This window comes from Rhodnius prolixus, unplaced genomic scaffold, assembly GCF_049639745.1.
Source record: "Rhodnius prolixus isolate KJV_2025 unplaced genomic scaffold, Rpr scaffold_14, whole genome shotgun sequence".
Lineage (NCBI taxonomy): Eukaryota > Metazoa > Arthropoda > Insecta > Hemiptera > Reduviidae > Rhodnius > Rhodnius prolixus.
In genome coordinates, this window is record NW_027411594.1 from 4914022 (window position 1) to 4933468 (window position 19447).

Sequence of the window (19447 nt, forward strand, 5' to 3'; positions counted from 1 at the left end):
TACAACAAAGAACATTTTTACTATTTATAAAAAGATGTGTTAAATTTTCAATTTTGAAAACTTCACTCTTCGAAATTGTTTGCAACCACATGAAATTTCAAATGTTGGAACATAAAGTGACGACGATCTGGGCGTAACATGGACTTGTAACGACTAAAATCCTTTGAAATGAGGATTTTTAAGTTTGTGGAAAGGGATATCTGCTCTAACCAAAGCCCGACACAGATCTTTACTCAGAGTAGACTTACTTGATGATGGAGATGTAAGGAAGGCTTGATAGGACGTCCTCTCTTTCTTTCTGTTTTTATGCTCTAAGTGCGATCCGGTGGCAATATGTTGGGTGACTTGGAAACGTTGAGAGTAAGAAACGCGCTTGTCACAAGCTGTGAAGTACAAAATGTCTCCATCACTTCGAAACTCGCGAAGATATCTAGCAACCAGTTGTTTTGTTTGAGGCCGATGTTCGTGGCATTTCACCCCAAAAAGAATACACTAAGTGACCGTATGAAATGAATTGGACACTTCAACGAACTAGCTGAAAGAACAGACAACGTCAGACAACTTCAAAGAACTAACAAGTGCCCGTCACTGTTTAGCAGCATTCTGTGTAAATTACAATAACCATTGTACCCACTGTGATTCACAGCCCTACAGTCTGTGGTTCACAGTTCCTGTCAACCACCTCCCAATTATGAAAATATGCCCAAAATGAAAAATATGTACATATTTTGATGAAATATGTAGAAATATTTATTTATTTTAATCAAATATGTATAAATATGCGATAACATCCAAATATGTGGAAATATGTGAAATAAAAGTAGACTCAAACGGCTTAAAAAGTGTCAGTATGAATACTTCTAGTTAAAAACGTCTGTAAATTGCCTAGAAAAAAATATGTAAATAGATACGAATCCGTTCCCTAGTCATCACAGTAGAAAAAAATTTCCCCAAGTGTGATCTTTTCAAGATCTGCCAGGAAGTGAGTGAAACTTTACAACCAATACCTTCATCTTCAGCCACATCTGGCTTTTCCTCAAGCTCGTCTTTACAATGAAAGGAAATGAAGATCCAGTGATGGAGGTTGTTGGACAGTTTTTTGGACCAGGCAGTTATCTTGACTCATTGAAATTTGCTTAATCGTATTGAATTCTGAGCAGAATTAAACCGGAGGCATCATGCAGTGAACTGTATAAGTAAACGCTTAAAGCGGAAGATGGTCCTAATATTAATGTTAGTGAAGTGAATAAACGGCAGCAGGAAATGAAACCTTGGGACAAACCCAACAAGAATCTTCCCAAGATAATTACGTCACGCATCTGATCATACCATTTAATTTAACTAATAAATATTAATAAAAACAATTTAGGTAGCTATATTTTTAAAAAACATCATGGCGGCCATTTTATTGATTTGTCTTCCACTATTTTTGTGATTTGAAAGAATTATTAGATTATTTCTTAAGATAATTAATACAAACAAAAAAGAGGGTTGTAAAAGAAAAAAGAAAAAAAGAAAAAACCAAGAACTTAGGTCTTATTAGAGGTAGAAAACTCGGCGAACCGTATCCTCCAAGTATGATGCTTGAGGATGTTCTCACGATCTGCAGAAAGCGGAAGGAACTTTACAACTAACTCCATTGTCTTCGGGGGCCACTTCTTCTCCACCTCCTCTTTCAACCAGTTCAATCTTTACAATGAAATAAACAGCAGACAACCACGGGAAGGCGGGCGGTGTTTTTAGTAGGAGTAATGATCATTATAATTTACAACTGGGGATTCCAAACTAGGGATTGGATATGATAGTGGAGGGAGGCGGCAGTAATACAATAAAACAGACACACACACAAACACCCACCACTATATAAGATCTCCACATACATAACATGGTTGAGTGCATCCAGAGGAGTCAAGTGTATGGCACCTGCCCATTGTTGTCCTCACTGTTTCTATTGTTCACCTGTGAACTGGATCTACTTTTTTGACTCATCTCCCCGCCTCTCTCTACCCACAAAGCTTTTAGCCTTTTATTGTTATGATTCAATCTTTACCAACTGGATGACTCATCAAAATGAATCGTAAATAACAAGCTTTAAGGTTGCATCTAAAAGGAAAAAGTGATTTCCTCAAATTTGGCTGTGTGGGGGCCTTTTGGGGGGGGGATTTCACGTAACTATCTCAACCCAATGGTGGAAAATCGCAGAACTTATTTCTTTTAGATGCACCAAGGGATGCCATAATTAGGTTTTGGACAATATCGATCTATTGATGAAAGTGGTATTCACTGAATCGAGTTTTCAGTAATAATAATGAATAAATAAACATTTTAAAATATTATCGGCGCCCGGAGCTTTTTTTTGCCAGTACACTGCCGGTCTCCGGACAGTGTTCTCTCTTTACAGCCAACACAGTCGTACACAGAGCTGTAAAGAAGCTTCTAGAAAAAGAAAATCTAAGTGCCAGAGATTCGAATCCGATATCTCCACGTGGGAATCCAATACGCTAACTATTGAGTCCCTTCCCAGTTTGGGGATACGCACGCTGTGATCCCTGAAAAAAAGTGACTAATTCACTTCTCATGCTTCCTGTTTTAAGGGTTAGTGGGCCCCTTAAATTGGTAGTCGCTTATTGTATTATTTGCCTGGTCCAAAACTAAAGTAAAGTAATTGCCTATTTTTTCAGGCGAGGCTTAACGTCCAACTACCAATTAGGTGTCGTGGACGGAGGCGACTAGCAAACATACTTTACTGTATATTTCTTTTATTAACCATTAAATAAAATCCAAGCCGTAAGACCGGGGAATCGAACCCAGTACCACATTGAATTTTAGCTTTATAGGTCTCGCCTCTTAACCGCTCCGCTACCGTGGCGCCTTTATAGGTCCAAAACTATAGTTAAGTAAATAAAATTTGACTCAATCGCAATAGATATGTACGTAAATAAACTTAATTACAAAATATGTGCATTACTTATAAAATTACTAACATATTTACATTAATAGTTTAACGAACCCTTAAAATGGGACAAGGATAAAAAAACCTGCTGAGCTAAGATCGCTATAATTCCTGATAAATTAGGGCCAGGTTAAATTCTAGTGCAATCGTGGCGAGGTTATCGCCTAGGGCTGGCGCGGGGTTGGCCTCACATAAGAGCAATCTGATGAAGAGTAAAACATGTTGGTAATCCTGTATCTTTCCGGTCATGACCATTTCTTTTAGAACAATTTCAATAGTAATAATAATAGGGAAATGCTCTAGGGCATAGACATTCTTTCCTTTTTCTTAGAAGGTTCTTGTAGGACTCCCTATTCCATCCCAAGAAAGGAGAAAAAGCAATCATGGAGAAAGTATTTGGCCTGGTTACAGTTACTACGTTCTAAGAAGAATCTTAATGCCGGAAATGATGTAAAAATTTGGAGCCGATGAAGCAGGGACGACTTTTTCGATCACATTTCCTCTGTAACCCTTAACTTATGAGTAGGTTTTTACGTTGAAAATATTGGTGATCTCTGGTCGTTGAATGGTTTCGCGGAGTACCTCTGTTCGGTTCTGTAGATCTACTTCGAATTCAGCTGGTTTTTTTTGGTAGTTTAATACTGGCGATCCCAGTCGAACAGTAGCCATATTTTAAACCGTCCCTATAATTAATCTCAAAACTTAAACTGATCTCTTTATTTGATAAAATGTCTTTGACACTGTTGCCATATTTAATTTATTTCCATTAACGGCCAGCCGAATCAGTTTAACGGTGTACAGTACAGAGAACAGCACACTGACTGGAGGAATTAAAACTATCCTAAATAAGAACACGAACAGAACTGCTGGTCACATAAAGAACAACACCAGATGGTGAGCTCAAGAAAGTACATATATAGGAACAAAACTAACACTGTAGTTATACAGTTCTAATAAGGGACCTTGGTCCATTTCCGCTATTCCTCTCTCTCATCGCCTAGGGTTCTTTCGGCTCGTTGTACAGCCGGTGTATGCATGGTAAGGAGGTTGTAATTCTGAAGCGTATTACAACCGAAACGACTAGAACTCAAGAACCAAGATACATATTCTTCTTACACTACTTACTTATGTACTCCTACTTCTCTTTGAAAGACGTTCCCACACCAGTCAGCGGAACGTTCAGAATGAAAGGGTACTACACACACACATGCACACACCTTAGATTCAATGTGGTAAGGTGTATTCACCACACACCCACTTCAAGCCACCTGATGAAGCGCCTGATTCCACCCCATACTTCTCAAGAAGCCCAACTGGGTGGCGGTGGGTAGTTGGGGAAATCATCCAACCAAGACGCGGTCAAGGTTGAGAAAAGGGAAGTTTGAAGTTCGCTATGACCAAGTGAGAAAGAACAAGTGCTACGGGGCTTGGCAAGTTCCCAGACTTTGCGGGGCTGTACAATTCTCTTAGCGTGCCATCATCTTTCACAGGAAGTTATTGTTAATAGACTCATTAAGAACATCTGGCGCCTTCTTCAATGGGAAAAAGTAAAACAAAATTCTGTTTTACTTACAATTATTTATTCAATCGGCTTTTTTTAAAGAAGAATATCTTCCAAAATTATTTTTATCATTTTAGTGACAATCTACGCTACTCTAGAAAAGACTTGGTTCTCATCTATAAATTGTTGCTTACTTTTGTAGATTATAATCGGAAAATCCAAAAGCTCCCTTAAGCTGCGTTTTAATTTCCTTTCCCATGTTTAGTTTAGCTGAAAGCTGAAAGCCGCCTTACTAGCCACTCAGTTTAGCAGCGACGTTTGGGTTTATTTATGTAACGGATTAAATTATTAGATATCCGGTTGCAACTTGGAATAGTCCATTACTATTTCCAAGTAGGAGTATGCAACGCCAGCTACAAATCTCGGTCAATTCTTGTCATGTTGCTCTCAATTTGTTAGGAGCTCTGAATACTGTTTCGGTTGCTTAGTCTCCTGGTCACTCTGGGATTCCGGGTAACGAACTTGCTGATGAAATATCAAAGGAAGGAGCTGCGTTTATAACAATGACTCCTCAGCACATTATCCCTGTATCCTATCGACATTGTAGAACAGAGGTGAAGCAGTGGATTTTGAAGGAATATCGGTAACGGTGGAGATCCCCCGAGCTGACTGCCGCCAGGCTAAAGAAATACTTGGCCTGTCAAAAACGGCTATAGTTGGTTTTAGCAGGTCCCGGATCCGCCAGTTTGGTTCAGGTATTGAGTGGTCATGCAAATTTAGCGTACCATCTTTTCAAATGCGGCCTTATCCAGTCGCCAATTTGCGCTGGCTGTGGTGAGTCCAATGAGACTGTGCGGCACTTTGTAGAGGTGTGCCCCGTTTATTCTAAAACTAGATTTCTCGTCTTCGGGAGGTCAAATGTTTCTCTACAGGAGATTGTAGAATCTGGTAATCTTTACCAGAACTTTCTAGGTTTATTCTGTTTACTGAGCGATTGAGTCGCCATGCTCCCTAGAGTCCTGTTACTGCTTTATTAGTTTATTGTATTGGCATCTGGCAACCTTTAGCCGGATTTGTTGTTCTAAAGCCCCGGTATCTATGATGAGATGAGGGGTGGGCGGGGAATAAAGGGCATTCTGGATTGCCTGCGTTTCTTCCTTTTTCTGGTGGAACCGCCCGTCTAAAGCAATCTTAATCTTAATCTTAATGCAACGCCAGCTAAGATTCCTTAACTGACAGTCCTGGCAGGATCTGTGCTGTAGCCAGCATCCAGTGTGAAAGATATTTCATTAAAATTCTCTTCCTTTTTTTAAATTTTATTAAAGCAAAAAAAAAAAGTGCGATCCAGCATTTTTTTTTCGGGATGAAAGGATTAAGGGGGTTAGTTACAACATTGGGCCACCTACAGGTTTCATGGCACGCTCACTGACTGGGGAGATTTACCCGTGACATGACACTCTGGAAACGCACCAATAGATGATTACCACCACCGGCACACTTGGCTCCACCAGTAAGGCACGTACCATCTGTAACCACTTGTTGAGCAACATTGGAATATAATGTGTACACCGGCCGCAACACGCTAACAGACAGACAGACAGACAGACAACGCGTTTTTGCTTTTTTTTCTTTTTTTTTGCCCCTAATACGTTTCAATTTTTATCCGCATCTATTCGAGTGTACACAAAATACAGAACAGCGTAAAAATGCGTATCATACGCCTCTTTTTATATGTTGCTTACAATTTTAACGTTTCTACTTTGACTATTTATTTCTACCCTTTCTCATTTCTAGGTTGTCTATTTTAGTTAGATCCCTACTTAAAAGAGGGACTTCGCTTGTAGCTCCCTTAAAAGTTTAATGGTCATCTTCAAAATCGTCTAAACTAATGTTTTTTTTCCAGTTTTTTGTTAGCTTTTTTCCCCCCAAAATGTTGAACATTATAAAGAAAATTATTGATTTTCCATAGGTTTTTCTTTAAACTTTATATAACGATTACGTATTTTACCCTCACATACTTGGTTAACACTTTTCCAGGTCGATTACTGTGTTACCTGACTCGGAAAACTTATTTTTTTGTTCATGAATAACTGTAATTCAGAACATAGTTCATAATATCAAAGATTTTCTCTTAAATCTAACTCCTGATTATCCCCCCCTTCTAAAAACGAAACCATCGTTGATACATGCCGACATAAAATCCGCCCAGTAAGGGACTGACGGCTGTAGAGGATACAGAGCTTGCTTATGACCAACAAGACAGCAGTTTACTGGAAAATAAAAGCTCATGTAAAGATCGGAGGGGCCTTTCTAATCGCGGGGGGGGGGGACCTATTACTAGTCATTCTAAGATTTCATAGCTTTTAAAGCTTTAGCACAAATTTCATGTTTTGCTGGAAGTATCTATAGATTCCCCGTAGGGGGAAGTGGATTAGCCACTTCTTCAGGGTACTTGGCGTCCCTGCGGGTATTCCAGCCTAACAACATGAACACGAGCAACATATACTGTTACACTCCCAATACATTTACACAGTACACATAATAGGGCATAGTCATCTGTACAAGGTGGGGACTTAAAATTAAAATGTATTAATTGTGTATTAAATGTAATTATTGTGCAGATTGTGTAAGGATGAGGAGGAAACGGGCCTCTCACTTGCTGTTCGATTGCGCTATGAAACCTTTGGATCTTTGAGACCAAATCAGATAGTAGAGCAAAAAGGAACTAGTAAGAAAAGTCCTCCACCTCTTTAGAAGGGGGGGTTTCATCTACTAGATCCAAAAGGCACAATAAGCCTCTTTTGGCTGCGGTGCCGTGGGGCACAGGTCCCACCCCAATAATCTAATCTAATATACAGATTATTTACAATTAAAATTAATAAATAATTTAAGAAAATACATTTTCTACATTAAAGCAGTTGATTTTTGCAACTTAGAACCATGAAAACTTGGTGTAAAAGAAAATTAATTTTTTTTTTTACATATAACATAGTATTAAATTCGAAAAATTGGACGTTAAGCCCCGCCTGAAAAAGTAGTCGTTTACTTCACATAAATTATAGAAAATTTACCTAAATAATAGCGTGGGCTTGTAAATAAAGAGACTGGTTGCAATTTATAAAGATCTTAAACGCTAGTTAGGCGCGCAACAGTACCAGTGGTCTCGCAACAGTAGGAGAGAACGAAGCCCAGGAGGTGATTTAGCGTGTACGTATCGGAAATGAAACATCGTGCTCACAAATCATTTTTATAAATAGTGGGAACACTAGTAGACAGAATATTGTTACTACTATAAACAAGATCTGGTTACCATGGAGAGTGGAACGAGGAGTGGACAGCAACAACCTCTTAGCACAATCATCGATCTACTGGATCTTTTAGTACATATATCACATTGGAACTTCGACTTTTCGAACTACTTCTCATTGGGGTATATTTTGTTTTTTTTTTTCTTTTTTAAACTTCTAATGAAGCTGATCTATGTGGTAAAGTTAATAAAGATGAATAAGTTGTTCAGAGGAATCGTGTATAAATCTTGGAAACAGGTTGGAGCCCTTTTTACTGGAACACTACTCTAGATCCTGTTGCGAAACAGGCTGGCAGAAAGTTTGAAGAAGAAGCGATCTAAGCCCTTACACTATCCAAAACCAATGTAATCTCTTCTACTTGCTTTACAGTAAAACTGCAACAAACTTGCTAATTCTAAGGGATAACTCCGAAGTTGGGGTTAAATTATTATCTCGAGGCAGCAGCCCCTGAGTGATAAGAAGTCGAGATTAGCACTGATAGGCTCTTAGACTATCCAATGGAAATCAGTAACTCAAATCCAGCTCTCCTACTGGTTACTTTTTTAACCTAACTTTCCTATCTTACAGTATTTTCTTTAAGATGGTTCTTCTGAATCACTACAAAATGTGGTATTCCGCGAAGTGATGTACCATTATAGGTTCTGTGGACTTTCAATTCTCTTAGTTGAGAATCCCAATAAAGAGAGGACACGAGAATTTTGTGGCTTCTGCTTGGAATGTAATATAGATTCATCTACAAGTTGTGTTAAATTTATTCTCTAATCATACAAAGTATTAGTTATTTTTGGCGGCTTTGAAGAATATGGCAATTTCAACTTATGAAGCCTTAATCAGTTTTAAAAGAGAAAAGTCAGAGAACTAATTCTAGCATTGCCGATCAGTCTATTAAGCCTAACCTAAACTTTGAGAGGCATCAATTTAAAATCTCCTCCATCAATAATTACTGACTAGAAAAGTATGAATTACATTTCAACCATCCTAAACTACATTGATGAATGAAACCTTGACTTAAGCTTCACATTCTACAGCAAAAAAAAAAAAAGGGAGGGAAATTGCCATGAGCTCTGACAACTACAGGTGCGAAATACAATGTCTAAGAACTGCCTGGTACAGCATCTGTGGTCTGCTGGAATATGCGACATATGGGATCTGTTCTACTCTCCAGTTCATTTAACAACACTTCCATTGTTGATGGATTATGGAAGTGAGGGGGGAAAAAAATTGAATCCTTGGAGGCAATAACTTTTCGCAAAACAGTGTTACTGCCAGATAGATAGATACAACTTCCTGTATTGGGATTTATATTTGGATCTGAGATAGGAGTTAAATACTACAATTTAATCCTAATTAATTTCATTTTAAAAAAGGAAAAAGAAAGGATTGAAACTATATATTTAATTTCCGTTAACTCCAGCCGGTAGTGGTACAGTGAAATAGCGATTGTATCCCTCAAACAGGAAATGAAAAACTTGATTAGTACTATTGTTCATTATTTTTGGTGACTGAATCATATGTTAGTTTCAATAGGATAAAAAATTAATGCAAGTTTCTCAGTCATGACAAACTTTATTATGCCGAGCTTTCGACCTTAGGGACTAGGTCATCTTCAGGGCTAATTTACAAAGTTCACAATGTTTTACATCATTGGTTGGTGTGTCTTCTGTCTTCTCTGTTCATGTAAACTTTGTAAATTAGCCCTGAAGATGACCTAGTCCCTAGGTCGAAAGCTCGGCATAATCAAGTTTGTCATGACTGAAAGTGGCATTAATTTTTCATCCTATTGAACTATTTGTATAAAAGAATAAAATATTTGAGCGAGGGATATTTCAAAAATGGAAAAAATAAATAAAACTCGATCTGTAACATCGATTTAGTGAAATGGCCCTTCCGTTTTTGATAGATATTGTTCAAAAGCTAATTTTTAGCTCCCATTAGATGCAATTTAAACAAATTTGAACTTGTAATTTTGTTTATTATGCTGACCATGCACTCCATAGACAGACAAAACATATGGTGGGTATTAGCTGATTGGTTAGAATACTGAATTCTTATGAGAAGTTTTCCTGGGTTCGAATCCACAGCTGCTGATCCTTAGATTTTTCTCTTCCTAGAAGCTTCTTACAGCTCACACAGCCACGTAATATTAACAGTTTTGTCTTTAACGAGCTCCGAGTGGAACTCCAATGATCTCATAATGTTGACGAGCTTTAAACAAAAAATAATAATAATAATAATAAGGGAAGGGTTTAGGCTATGTGGTTAGCATACTGGACTCCAACGCGGAGGTCCCGTTGTTCGAATCCAGCCGCTTTTTTCCTAGTTTTCTCTTCCTAGGAGCTTCTTACAGCTCACTGTTATCTGTACCGAGAGAACACTGTCCGGAGGCCGACAGTGCACTGAAAAAAAAAGCTCCGGGCGCCAATAACCTTAGATGTTGACGCGCCTTAAATCATTTTTTTAAAAAATAATTTGTAAAAACCATATTTTGGATGGGATGCAGAGGACCTTAAAAACAATATTTCCGGTGAAAATCAATAAAATCATAATCGATATGATTGCAATATTTTAATTCTATACAGTAAGACAGGGAGAGAAAATAGTAATAAATACGTATAATTAAGCTATAAAAATTCTTTTATAGCTTACCAATTTTTATAGATCATCTTGTCACCAATATTAATAAAGCAATTATTTGGTCCACCTACAGGGGGGGAAATATAATAAATAAACTATCCCAAAGGATTCATATTAACACCCTGTATACTGCTTTTTATCCTATCCCAAAGGACAACCAAAACACACATTCCTTATATATTTCCGTAGAGGTTTATATTAACAGCAGGAGATCTTTCCCCCAATAGCTGTCCTGCTGGTATTTTTTTTTATTTTATTTTTTTATTTAAATATTTATTTTATGTTGGTTAGCCTGTCTGTAAGAGTGTAGTTTCCGTTGCTGTTGAGAAGTGAGGAGACGGCGTGAATTATATTTAGAGGTCAGGCGAGCAAACTTGTGTCGTTGTTTGGGGCTTCCACGGACTTTACTGGCTGCGCTGGAGTCCAGTTGTTAAAATGTATTTATAAAGACATTACTGTTGTTCATTATTTATAATTAATATTTTCTCTACGTGAGGGCAGCACACTCGCTTTTTTGAATAACATTTTTATGTCGGTGTTCTCCCATTATTTTTAAATTTTTTTTAATAGCTCACCCCCCCTCACACAAAAATCCAAAAAAAACAAAATAATAAATTTCATTATCAGGTTGTGTTATTCATTTAGATATGTATATATTTCTTGTAAAAAAAAATAATGAGATTTGTTACTCTAATTTTCTATACATTATACTAAGACTTGGTCTCGTTAATGTAAGATGTATAAATCTTAAAAAAAGGACCGCCCCTTTTTTTTTTAACAAGCTCGAAGTATTCACTTGTGAGGGGCACACAATAAATAATGTGTGAAAACCATTTTTCTGGACTCAGAGGGCCGTAAACTTAAAAATCGATTATCTACACGATCGAAACCAAAAAAAAGAACAATCGATCCACTTGTTCTAGCTTTTATTACGTACCTATAAGTTAACCACTTAGTTATTTTTCAGACTTAAATACTCGTACACCCGCATTTTGAGGTTTCGTTTCGAAGTAGTGGAATGGGTGTTGTAGGTACCGCCCGGATGGTCTCAAAATGCACTTCCTCTCACCAAATTTGGAAACTCTCACAATTCATTGAATTTCCGCCATTGGAACAGTTAGACGGCTTCCAAATTTGGCTTCCAAAATGTCCCTTCACTATGGCCTACCAACCTTGAAACCTAACGCTAAAAAATAGTCCCTGTTTTTACCTCTTCAACAGTTATTTCCTACCTTAAGTTCGTTAATACTACTTATCACTTGTTATCGTCTAATTTTAGAAATCTGAGTAGTTTCGTATCTTATTCTTAGTGAGCAATGTCATTATTTTTTATTTTATTTTTTTACATTATTTATTTTCACAACTGCAGTATATTTTTGCAATAAGTGAAGCTGATACAACATGATGCATATTGTGAGGGGAGAATTCACCCATTGGGGTGGAACTCCCAAAGAAGAACATTTCACTATTGAGTGTACTGGCACTTACTTCATAGAGTAGATCGCGTGGCCACCTGCGCTTCAATCGCGTCTTGGTGGATTTCCAATGTTAATGCAGTAAGTTGGGATACTAGACGGTTAGGATGTGAAGTACTCTTAATTGAAGTATGGAAATCAATGTAACAGGATCTTGCAGCTTCAGAAACATACAGGAACAAGGAAATTCTCGGTGCCTAGTAGAGTTTTGGATACAAAGTAAGGGGAGCATTATCGATTCGACAGAGTTTTTTTTTCGACTGGAATGAATGAATTTCTGTAGATATTGGAAGCTTTGGCTGAGCTCCAAAGTTCCATTCCCGTAAGTCCAGGCAGGTTTCCGTATCATGGTGTTTATTGTTTAGTGAAAGTTTACGGAGTAGGTAGATCATTTAGAGAATAGATTAAATTTGGGCGGCCTCAAGGCCTACGCCCTTTGGATCTATTGTGGCTCCCCTCACTTTAAATACTCACCCTCCCAGACCCGTCCGTTAGTAGTGACTCCTGGGTAAAGCACTCAAGGCCTTGGTTTTTTTTCCTTCCCCGAGAAGTAACATCCTTAGCCAAACGAGCCCCTCACACTGAAAAAACACGTGCATGCTCCTCCTCTTCCTGGCAGAACCTACAAAGGCTAGCCATCTGCTTGATGCCCATGCGATGCATTTATTTTCTGAGCCTGCAGTGGTGAGCCCACAGCCTTGACGGATTAATTCTACAGTCAGCCTCGGCGAATAGCCTTTAATGAACTCCTTCGCCTGTCTCTCTGTCCAGTGGTGGCGAGCCACCACTCCTGAGAGACCTACACTCTGCACCCACAAATTAACCAGTCGCAGTCTTAACACACTTAGGTAGAATCATTTGTCGAGAAGTCTTTGGTGAGAAGTTTGTGAATCGTCTGTTTAGTTCTTTCTTTCCGTTTAAGTGTAGTATGCGGATTCCAGGTTTTGTTTTTCACAATAATCGAATGTTGAATCGAGTTTTATTTAAAAAAGAGTCATCCTGGATTTGATGAAAAAACTTTTTGAAAGCGCAGTAGTGCTCACAGGAGTCTTCCTTAAAAATAATAAATAAATAAACGGGAGCATTAAAAATGTTGGTAGCATTGTAAAGATGATTTAATGGTGATGGTATTTAGAAACATACTTGGTTTTAAGAATAATAAATCCTTAGTAGAAGTGCTCTGGTTGGTTATAAATTAGATCGTCATAACTATTAACTATATCCCATTTATATTAGTGTAATTTACTAGAAAACTTGTTATATCCAGATAGTAAATGGGGAAGGGATAATTTATATATATATATATATATATATATATATATATATATATATATAAAGGAGCCAAACAAGCCTTTGTGGCTGGTAGCTGTGGTAACAAGTGTGGGCAACTATTCTCATCTCATCGTCTCGACCAGCGTCTGAGGCTCTTAGCCATTCTTAAGCAGTTTGAGGCCAGCAGAAATGATGCTGTTTGGTAAAGATAATTGGAACTTATAAATTTCTCTCGTATAAATATGTTGGCGAGAATACTTCTGTCTCGCTCTTATCTTTCACTCTCCTTTTTTGTTTTTTTAATTAAAGTTAATGAGATTTTCTAGCTACTAGTTTACCGGTGCTGACTATATATATATTTTATAAACATGTTGCCTTGAGTAGTGCGCTTAAGGTAGCTGTGGCTTTCATCTAGTTAAGATCGTCTTCTTTCATCCTTCCATCTTCTTCTAGTGAAGCTTGATTGTTTCTTTTGCTTTGCGAAAGTTATGTCTTCTCTAATGGTTGTTGATGGGCTTCTAGTGGGTTTTTCTTATCTTTCTTTTCGTAGTAGAGCAATTTCTACAAATCATCTTCGAAGCATGCCATCATATCGTTGACTAATTATGAACAGATATTGAATATTTGATAGGTTAAGTTAATGCAACCAATGTGAAGATTTGAGTTTTAAGAGTTGAGCTTAAGTTGGATGTAAATTAGGGTTTCCTAAAGGGTAGGTTAGGAGCCCAACTGCCTTGAAATAAGTTGTATGTTCTAAATAAAAACCCTTTTAAATTTTTGGAAAAGAAAAGCCATTGGTCGTTAATTTATTGCATCCCCCCAAAACGCTCGTACTTTGTAATTATTCTCCTCCAATAAAGACTTCTCTAACATATTCTTTACTTTAAAGTACAACACTCGCAACAACAACAACATCAATAACTAGCAGATGATACGTATCTTGTCAATTTGATCTAATTTAAACATGAGAAACAGGTTGTAAAAAAAAAGAGATAATGTAGAATATGCAGAAGTACTCGCAACTCCCTAATGTTGTGGAACATGCAGTTCGCAGAAAATGTGGGCATTTGATGGAGTCTGGGAGATAAACTGAGTTGTATAACTAATTGCAATTGTTGTTAATATTGCACTTTAATTGCATCGCTTCTTTTTCTTTTTTCCAGCTTCGCATTTTATTGTTGGAAGCTGTTGTTTATAAAATATACATCTATAATGCAGTTTGACCCGCATCTACTTCACCGTCGTTGCATATTTTGTGTAGAACAGCAGCGTTTCTCAACTACTTGGTAGTACATCATGCTAAAATTGTACCACTTCGTAAAAATGATTTTGTTTCGTAAAATTTGTTTTTCCCATGTTTCTTATTTTATTATCATCATCTTTATTTGTACAGAGATGTACGAAGTGTGGCTATTAAATAACGAGACTGATGCTGCTACAGAAGAACTACGCATGCGTCAAATCTTAACGACCGGTAGCTGTGCAGCGTAAAGCCTTCTCTTTCGATTGCAGCGTCTCACGTGTTTGTAGAGAAATCTGTCTGACCGGAACCGCCGTTTGTGTAAGAAGTGTTAGTTTCGTTTTGCCGATGTGAAATTTCACATTAAACTTGGTGAAACCGCTACAGAAACTTATCTTTTGTTAAAAAAAAGTCTACGGCGATGAATGTTCAACACTTGCGCGAGGTTTTGAGAGGTTCAAGCGTTTCCAATATGGCCGAGAAGACGACGGAGATGATGACCGCCCGGGTCGCCCTTCCTCGTCCAAAACGGATGAAAATATCGATTATAATTATTCAACATTACTACCGTGAGGTGCTTGCTCAACTCCGTGAAAGAGGTAAGGAAAAAACGACTCGATTGGTGGAAGAACAAGTCACGGGTTCTCTATCAAGACAGCGCGCCGGCTCGCACTGCATTGTCTGTCAAGACGACGTTTCTAGCCAAGTACAACATCCCAGTTTTAGGCCATCCTAGCCTTATTCGCCTGTCCTCATATGACTTTTGTCTGTTCCCCAAAGTCAAATCTGCATTTAAAGGACACGATTTCAGCCCGTTGAAGCTATGAAAGAGAAAGCGGCACGCGTCATACAGGAGCTCACAGAAAAAGACTTCCAGCACTATTTCGAACAATGGTAAATTCGCATGTAGCGTTGTAGGGATTGGGGAGGGGTGTGTATTGAAGGTGATAATAACTAAATATGTATAAATTTAAAATAAAACGTTTTACAGCATCAGTCTCGCTATTTAATAGTCACACCTCGTACAATGTTAGAAAGGAACACAAGTTCTTGTTCTTTACGCTCCTCAGACTCCTCCTTAAACTTTCGCATCTTGAAAGGAATCGCTGAAGTAGTTATTTTGTGACACCCTAAACACGAAACTAGACCCTTCACCCACATAATGGGATTATTGCCACTTGATAATGACAATCGCTGTATTCGGGGGAGCTTTTGAAGGCAACGTTTTATAGAATTAGATTGTTCCAAGATATTAATATGGTACTTCAACTTTTTGGGTGGAGGATAGATTCCATTTAACTTGGTAATTACATTTATTCTTTTTGTTTGGTAATTAGGTATGTACCTAATTAAATTTTGGGTAATTAATTTGGACATAAGAAACATTAATAGTTTACACTGTTCTTAAAAAGAAAGAAGAAATTATAAGCTAAAAAAAAATCTTTAATGAACAATTAATTGTATACGCTGTATGGGCAGATGTTAGGTTCCCACGTTATTATTAAACAGGTAGAAGAGGAATATCGCAAACATGATGAGCGCTGCTGGAGGTGCCAGTACGTAACGGAAAAGGAGCTTTATTATTTACCTACATATACTACATAAATACATTTCTCACACTTGTTGAGCACAGCTTTTATGTATATGTACATATACATATATATACCTGACGAACAAGTTGAATGCTGAAGAGTGCCGGGTCTGTTTAGGCAACTAATGATTATATTGCATAGCATGGGAGTCACACTGCTACACTCTACTGGCCAACGACGTCAACCAGAACTAAATACACTTGCTGGTCCGTTGACCGTGTAATCTTTTACTATTGGGGGGGGGGTTCTTTTTTCCAAGTTTTTATTTCACCTGTGTATCGATTTCGTGTAATAAATGATATATTCGATTTTAGAGATACTTATTTCAATTAGTGTTGGATTTCTGGGATGAAATTTCTCCTTAAGGATTCTTGATTTGATCGTAAACAAAGTTGATACCAAAAATTGTATCATACGAGGAGTGGCTATTAAATGACGAGACTATTGCTGTAAAACATTTTATTTTAAATTTAAACATATTTAGTTAGTATCACCTTCAATATACATCCCTCCCCTATCCCTACAACACTCCATGCGAATTTACCATTGTTCGAAACAGTGCTGGAAGTCTTTTTCTGTGAGCTCCTGCATTGCCGCGTGCCGCTTTTTCTTTCACAGCTTCACAGCGGACTGAAATCGTGATCCTTTAATGCAGATTTGACTTTGGGCGAACAGATTTAAAGTCACATGGGGCCAGCTCAGGCGAATAAGGCTAGGATGGCCTAAAACTGGAATGTTGTACTTGGCTAGAAACGTCGTCTTGACAGACAATGCAGTGTGAGCCGACGCCGGTTGTCTTGATGGAGAACCCCGTCACTTGTTCTTCCACAAATCTGGGGTCGTTTTTTTCCTTTACTCTTTCACGGAGTTAAGCAAGCACCTCACGGTAGTAATGTTGATTAATTATAATCTATATTTTTGATCCATTTTGGACGTGAAAGGGCGACCCGGGCGGTCATCATCTCCGACGTCTTCTCTCGGCCATCTTGGAGACGCTTGAACCACTCAAAAACTTGCGCATGTGATAAATATTCATCACCATAAACTTCTTTTAATAAAAGATAAGTTTCAGTAGCGGTTTTATCAAGTTTTTGATGTGAAATTTCACGACAATTCTTGGCTCTACAAAACGAAACTAACACTTCTTACACAAACGACGGTTCCGGTCAGACAGATTTCTCTACAACCACGGTGAGACGCTGCAATCGAAAGAGAAGGCTTTACGCTGCACAGCTGTCGGTCGTTAAGATTTGGCGCATGCATAGTTCTTTTGTAGCAGCATCAGTCTCGTTATTTAATAGCCACACCTTGTATATTTAAAAATAATAATAATAGCGGAAATGGACGCACTTAAAAAGAAAAATTTCCCAGTCTTTCAGTGCGCATGCTAATCAGATGATCTATTTCTGGAGCCCATTACAAAAGTTCGTTTAAACGTAGTACAAAAAATAGTAATTGCTAAAAATTAGTAAAGTAATCGCCTATTTTTTTCAGGCGGGGTTTATCTAACAGTATTAAATCAATTGATAGAAGGTGAATGAGTTACTAAAAACTTAGTTTAATTACATTTCAGCTCTTCAGATCGTTATTAAGATAAAAAAAATCTGTGGTCAGCAACGAAAGGGTCAGGAACGAAAGTACAAAAAAATATTCATTACCCATCAACCCTGATGGGTCACGACCTCATGAAACGAAAAGGCGTGGCTTACCTGGATTGGAAAGAAAAAAAAAAGAAGTCTTTTCAGGAAACTGTTTGGAATACTAAACTAGGAAGGCCGGTGAGATAATGAGCAAGCGAACCCTTTCTGAACTCCAGGTAATCACTTGATGGCCCTTTCTGGGTGCTGCAGAGGGCGTTAAAAGGTTTTTCGATTAAAAGAAGCTAACACTAATTAGTACTGCCGTCGGGTCTTCGCTTTTGAAGTGATTCCTGGGATAGATTCTGGGAAAGCAGCATCCTTTCCGCTTTCTCAAATGAATCTTCATTTAACGATCCAATTAATTAAACCTTTCATCCCTCAAAATTTATGTAAATTTCCAATTTATTTTCTTTTGTTGCAGGAAAAGCCGCACAAGTGTTCATTATGTTCCAAATCATTTCCAACACCCGGTGATCTGAAATCACATATGTACGTCCATAATGGTTCCTGGCCGTATAGATGTAACATCTGCAGTCGAGGATTCTCCAAACATACCAATCTGAAGAATCATCTGTTCTTGCATACAGGTAAGTACTTAGTGTGAATTCAATATATTTTTGTTATCTTTCGTCAATGTGCGAAGCAGGTTTGGAAGCGGGTAAAGTTGTTGGCTTCTTCTGTACGGTGTAGATGCACCTGAAGAGTGGACCATGGAGGTTGGTCAGTAATCTAAAAAATTTTCTGTGGCAGTTTTTCGAAGTATAGTTTGTCTGAGAGTGCTGGCCATTGATTGTCTTCAGCTTTTGCAGTCTTTGTTAATATGCTTAAGATCTCTTTTGCTTTGGCAGGGATCTTGTTGTTTCCTCCTTGTATGATTACCCTTATAGAAGAAACTGATGGTGCATTAAGAAATAGTAGTGAGTTCTAAGATCTGCTCTCAGAATTGGATCAGTCACAGAGAAGCCTTGCACTTCTTATTCTTTCTTATTGCTTGCTCTAGAGAGTACATTCCGGAAATACACTTCAACAATGATCGAATCAGCGCTTGCACATCTTTCTTTTATTAAGGAAAGAGATTTATCCTAAAATGAATTTAGAAATTGTTGATTTTAGCTTCCCAATATTCCCCATTGACCAAAATCTTTCGCTAAAAAGGTTTTTAGTTTATCTGTGAAACAGGATAATATCTAAACAACACAGTACCAACTTTACCCCATCAAATAGAGTCGGAACTATTCAGAACGGAAGCAACTATTTAAAAGTATGGTGAATAGAATGGGCAACCTCATCTTATCCCCCACTTTTAGCAGGAGAAAATCTGAAGAAAAAACCCTACCAAGATTTTTGGAAACTCAGCTAGTGGAGGACTTAAAATGGACTTAATGGAAACTCCATGAGTGGAAAGTTTATAGAATTAATGATGGATTGGTTGCACAATCGATGGTAGCCCGGAAGCCTAAGTTCAGCTATTTGGGGAAAAAAAAAGAAAATGCTGTCGTGAAAATGCATATTTGGAAAGGAAAATTCGGATAAAAGTGTGTTAGTTTATGTGAACTTATTTTTCTTTTTGTGGGTTTTTCCCTGTATCTAATTTATTTAAATTAGTTTGGAGCCTTAAGCGTTTCTTTTTTGTTTTTTTACTTTAAGAAAGGAAATTAAATGAAACCATAATGAAAATTATGGGTACCCATCTTTTTCCCACGTGTAGAATCAACACGTGGTGTCAGCAGAGTAGATGTGTTTGTGTATGTGTCCAGTAGCTAAAGAGATATGCATATATTAAACGTTGAACACGTTGATAGTGGGCTCTTCTCAGCGTGTAGATCCACACA

The 19447-nt window shown here is 37.8% G+C and overlaps 1 protein-coding gene across 4 annotated transcripts in view; it reads left to right on the top strand.

Moving 5' to 3' along the window:
- Nucleotides 1-19447, top strand: part of LOC141451716 (uncharacterized) — a 275083-nt gene that overhangs the window by 185285 nt on the left and 70351 nt on the right. For all 4 annotated transcript variants that reach the window (XR_012457059.1, XR_012457060.1, XR_012457061.1 and 1 more), the window contains exon 6: nucleotides 18037-18202. Coding sequence is in view for 1 of the 4 variants with exons in the window: in XM_074123285.1 (XP_073979386.1) it covers nucleotides 18037-18202 (166 nt within the window). In the remaining 3 variants the exon portion in view is untranslated. The remainder of the gene's footprint in view (nucleotides 1-18036; nucleotides 18203-19447) is intronic.